Source organism: Sinocyclocheilus rhinocerous, unplaced genomic scaffold (genome assembly GCF_001515625.1).
Source record: "Sinocyclocheilus rhinocerous isolate Xijiao unplaced genomic scaffold, SAMN03320098_v1.1 scaffold1012, whole genome shotgun sequence".
In the NCBI taxonomy this organism is placed as follows: Eukaryota; Metazoa; Chordata; class Actinopteri; order Cypriniformes; family Cyprinidae; genus Sinocyclocheilus; species Sinocyclocheilus rhinocerous.
In genome coordinates this window covers 68,035-73,988 of record NW_015640039.1, presented here as the reverse complement: position 1 = coordinate 73,988, position 5,954 = coordinate 68,035, and the positions used below count along the sequence as shown (strand labels likewise).

At 33.1% G+C, this 5,954-nt stretch overlaps 1 protein-coding gene across 1 annotated transcript in view; it reads right to left on the bottom strand.

Annotated features, from left to right (window-relative positions):
- Nucleotides 1–5,954, bottom strand: part of LOC107752276 (1,4-alpha-glucan-branching enzyme-like) — a 192,494-nt gene that overhangs the window by 151,386 nt on the left and 35,154 nt on the right. The window contains exon 2 of the mRNA XM_016568208.1: nt 2,905–3,074. Within this exon, the coding sequence (XP_016423694.1) occupies nt 2,905–3,074 (170 nt within the window). The remainder of the gene's footprint in view (nt 1–2,904; nt 3,075–5,954) is intronic.

The following is a 5,954-nucleotide window of genomic DNA, read 5'->3' as shown; positions in this document are numbered from 1 at the left end:
ATAGGTGAGTAACATTGGTTTTGCTTTGTTTCACAGAACTAATATATGCTGGCTTTTGCTTGAATATGCTCGTGTGTCATGTTCGCTTGTTTGTTCATCTATAATCGTATTGTCGTTCCCTTCAGCTATGATAAAGACACATTCATTTCCACACCCTATAAGCCTGGAGCGTCTAAACCTCCTCCACTGTCTGTTTCAAGCATCAGCTCCCAAAGTGTGTCCGAAAAGTAAGATAATATATTTAATACAGCATACAGCAGATTCCGCCATAATCGTTGCCTGGGTTGCATATGTATGCGTGGGGCGGAGCTATCAAAATAGGGGCGAGACCCCATAGGGGCGTGTTTGTTTTGGTGATTTGAAATATCAACATTGGCTATCAGAAATCACTTACCCCACCTTTAAAGAAGACACTTGGCAGATTAATAATAAAGAAAAATAATAATTAAGCAATAATAAAGAAAAATAATAAAGCTATAGAAGTTGGACATTTTCAGGTTTATGCTCAAAAAGTGGTTATTAATTATTTCATAAAAATGTAATACCATAAACACAAGGTATTTGACCACCACACAAGGTGCACCAGAGGGATAAAAAAGTGCATCATAACAGAGAGAGAGAGAGAAACAACTATAAGTTCCCTTAGCATATAAGGTGAAAAACTGTAAATTGGTTTAACAGAGCATTATAATTATTTTCATAGTAAAACACTGTTAGTTTATGTGAATACATAACATTGATTACCATATAATTTACAATTGAAAACAGTAAAAGGAGTCAAAGGACATATTATTTATTTCATTATATTTAATATGTATGTTATCCGTAATGTATATTGGGTGCTTTGTGATAATGTTTTTGTGCATTATTGTAGTATCGTGTTACCCTGATCGTGTTTTGTCTTGTCTTTGTTTTCTATTTTACAACCTGTGTATTATTATGCTGGTTATCACATTGTATGGCAATTCGGTAAATCACGTTTGATATATTAACATTACATCATTTTCGAAGTTGTAAAATATACAGGTACCAGTATGTCTGTGAATTTTTTACCACAGCTGCCGTTTTTTTTTTTTTTACTGCAGATTCAACGGGATAATTTTACACTCTTCGACAATCTGCATGATTTGAGTTATAATTCATGTCTTTCACGCACTGTATGCCGAATTTTAATAATTAGTGTTAGCAGTTTGTTCAAATCCTGAGAAACAGTCATAGTGATGCTTATCTATCTGTTGCCTAATTTGCATTCTCTCTGATAAAATTACAAACAACCATTTGTTTATTCAAAAACAATGTAAGTTCTGCCATGTGATCAAAGACTACAGAATTTGGCATGCAGTCTGTAAAGTCTGGCTCATTACTTCTTTAAGAACAAACCTTGTACTTTCTAATGACTAGAAAAGACAAGCAAATGCCTTCAAAGCATGCACTTTCTTAGTGAGAAATCATTATGCCAGACTTTTGACAAACAAAAAATTTTAAAAGAAAGGCCCTTAGTGACTGACTGACTGACTGACTGACTGACTGACTACATTTGGTCTTGTAGGCAATTCAGATAACCTTGAAGGGATTCTTCGTTTTGTCTTAACCTGAACACAATGTTCTTTCATCTGGTTTACGATGAAAAAATGATCTGTCAAAGAGAACAAACAGTCAACTACAAATTGATATAAGATATAGATGAATAGGCAGACTAACTCTTGTATGATTTATGAATTCTGAAAAGGAACAAAATATCAGTACAATAACAAAACTTTCTGAATTATGAATTGTGACAAAGCTGAAAAGTTGTTGACAACACCTTTTATATAACACTCCACTATTTGCACAACACAAAATATTAAAAATAAATCAAATGTGTTACCTTATTATTTACATAAAACTGTCTTGCATTTTAAGCATAGTACAGTATGTCTTACTATTTTACGACATTAAATTAATTAAAGTCTTATACATTTAAATTTTACTCAACATACAGCATCTGAAAATAAGTCAAATATTGTCCCTTGGTGTTTACGTAAAACTGATGCATTTTAAGTGTAGTACATATAGCTTAATATTGTAATCCATTAAAATGTTGTGTATTGTAGATTATATTTAATTTTACTGAATATACAAAATAGGTAAAATATTTGACCTGATTATTTACATAAAACTGTTGCATTGAAAGTGTAGTACAGTATATCAATGTTTTAAGCCATTAAAATCATCATTATTAATGAACAAAGTATTACACTTATACATTTTATATGTTACTAAATAAACAAAATCTGAAATATTTTGCTTTATTATTTACATTAAAACGGTTGCATTTTAAGTTATAGTACTGTACGGCTTAATATTTTAATCCATTAAAATAATAATTAATAATTAATGTCTTGCATATTATGTTTTATTTTTATACATTTGGAAATAAATCAAATATTTTGCCTTACATTCTAAATAAAATTGTGTTGCATTTTATGAGTATTACAGTATAGCTTTATTTTAAGCCATTATAATAATCATTATTCATGTGCAGAGACGTTTACTTGTATAATAAATTAAATATTTGTAATTTATCCATCAAAAATAAATTCAATTATTTAATCTTACTATTTATATATTATATAACAGTGAGTGTTGCATTCTAAACATATAGCAACATAATTATTATTATTATTTATTTTTTACATTAAAATAATCATTATTGATTATACTTGTATTTTACATTCTAATTTTACTAAATATATTTAAATGTGGAATGGGCAATGAGCCATTTAGCTGAACTTTAGCTTCTTAACTTCAGCCTAATTTTAATGGGATTCGAGATCTAACAAAAAATGCTGCAGTACTACCCGACGGGAAGATGGCAAGCGCCTATGGCTTAGGGAAAGGGCCTTAGAATGAGAAAAGACGTACTGAAGTCTCCAGTGAGGAACAGAGCCTCGGCGGCTGGGGCCCACTCCTTAAAGACGAGGCTGTTGTCTGGCATCCGCTGTACTCCGTAACTCTTATAGCTGCGTGTGAACTGATCAAAGCCTCCTTCGGCCTCCTCAAGGAGTGTGAGCTGCTTCTCAAACAGCCCATACCTTCAAAAACAAAGCAGAGGAAAACTTATTAGCAACCATAGACAGAATATATGCTGTATCTCACACATTAAAGCAAGTTCCACAGCTGAAAATCCTACAAAAACATGAATATGTGTAATGTCTCTGAGCATCAGCCATAGTAAATATATCATACCATAAAGACGCTATGGGTAAAATACAAAACAAGTATATCCCAATACACAAGAAAACAAACCAAGAGAAATCTGAATGACTGTTAACCAATTTATTTGGCATTCAAAAGCCTCATCTGAATTATTTAATAAGTTAATATTTTATATTATTATATACGCCTCCTATTGAACAACCTTTGGCAGAAGAACCACATTTACCCTCAGGATCGTCTTTGAAATCTCAAAGTTGAGTTTGCATTTGAAAACAGCCACACACTCATGTATATTGATGGAGGTTGCCATTGACCCGGCATCTTCGACACACCGCACATTACATCACCCGGAGACATTAAACACCTAAGCATGCGTCCTGTTCTTTGACTTCACTTCTGTTTTCAATATCATCCACCTTCTTAAACAGAAATATGGGCACTGAGCTAGCCAAGTGCTGGCAGCTGCTCGATTTTCTACAAGGGAGATGAAGTTCACCTCCCACCTTCTGGCCATCAACAAAAGTGTGCCATAAGGCTCTGTACTCCCCCCACTTATACTCTGTGCTCACTTGGCACTTTGTGTCAACTGAGTGGCGAACCTTTCATGTCATGGCCTAATGGTTAGAGAGAAGGTTGCGGGTTCGAGTCTCAGGTCCGGCAGGGATTGTAGGTGGGGGGAGTGAATGTACAGCGCTCTCTTCCACCTTCAATACCATGACTGAGGTGAGAACCTTGAGCAAGGCACAGAACCCCCAACTGCTCCCCGGGTGCCGCAGCACTGGCTGCTCACTGCTCCGGGTGTGTGTTCACAGTGTGTGTGTGTGTTCACTACTGTGTGTGTGCACTTGGATGGGTTAAATGCAGAGCACAAATTCTGAGTATGACATGTCACTTCACTTTCACTTTACATTTTCTTGTTCACAAATACGCTAGGAAAGGAAAACTTGAAATCGCATCATATGACCCCTTTAACTTCAAAGCAGAGCAACACTGGCTGAATGATGGTATAACAATATATACCACCTGATAGTCAAAATGTGTCAGTCGATTTTACTATTCATGACCTAAACTATTTAGCCCACGGTACATATTTAAGATGGTTTTTGTTTTTTTACATAAGATGTTTTATAACATGAAGTCGTTTTTGCACTGATGCTAAACATAATGGTTTATAATGAATAAATCTATTAAATGATAAATACATATATACACACTACTCTTCAAATGTTTGGAGTCAGTAGTTTTTTTTTTTGGAAATAATTGTTTTTTTTTGTTTGTTTGTTTTTTTGCAAAGATGCATTAAATTGTTCAAAAGTGCCAATAAAGTCATTTATAATGGTATTTGTCCAGAGAAATATTAAGCAACACAACTGTTTTCAGCATTGATAATAATAATAAATGTTTGTTGTCACCAAATCTGCATATTAGAATGATTTCTGAAGGATCATCTCACACTGAAGACTGGAGTAATGGCTGCTGAAAATAAAACTTTGCCATCACTGTGGCTGGAATAAATTACATTTTAAAATATATATTTTAAAATGTAATTTCAAATTGCAATAATCTTACACAATATTACTGTTCTTATTGTATTTTTGATCAAATGTTAGGCTTGATGATACTTTTCAAAAGTATTGACTGCAAACCTTTGAACCGCATTGCATACATGGACACTGTGATATAAAATCACTCATACTGTGATATAAGATTTCAGTCATATCCAACTCTACAGCACAATTCCTGAAAATACAGCACAATATCAGCTAGAAGTGGATAAAGCAATCACCTGATGTGCTAACAATACGCCATGAATAACCTTTTTGAGGTCACTTTATTCTTCAGGCACTTACAGACCTCAAACTCCCTGTCTCCATCAACAGCCAATAAACTGCCATAACAGACTACTTATGATTCTTAGGCACCTATACCTGTTGTTCTAGACTATCTCATCTAGAAGGCATTTCAGACATGATCTTCCTCAGACAAATCAAGGAAGTGTGGAGTCAGTCAACACCTCCTTGTTCGATTCTGCAGAGCCATTCTGTTCTGAAAGCTAATGTCTGTGTGTGTGTGTGGTATAAAAGCACATACAAGCTAACAAGGGAAAAAAAACTGGAACACATTGTTAGGGGAAAAACATTCACACATATTATTGACTTCAAAAACACACTTGAACAACAACATCTTACCAACAGGCCACAATAAAGCCTGCAATCAATACAACATCTTAGTATTATGAATATATTCATACAGTATGTGAACATCAAAAAACCAGTCAATACCTAGATCAAATACGATTTATTTATTTGTTTGTTAATTATTTTTACCTTATACTTAGTAAATAATAAATATCTTAAATATTTAATAATGATTAAAACATTTTTAAAAATATAAATGTTAAATATGTAATAGTAATTTAATGATTTTTAATAGCAATTCACCTGTCTATAAGTTGGCATGTTGAACTTAAGGCTTACGTTTGTCCACATTTTTTTTTATTTAAGCCTCTCTCCTTTTATTATTATTATTATTATTATTATTATTATTTGTTTTTACATATTTTGTGCGGTTTTGTCCCGTCCCATCCAGTATATATAATGTGTACTGTACTGTGCATTTATAGTGCTGTAATTACAATCTATATGTAATTGTCATGCGTTATATAGAAAAGTTATACTTAAACCATTTAAACCCTTTTCATGTGTTATTAAATATGCTATTCTATTCTGCAGAAGTTTTTTTTTTTTTTTTTGGAC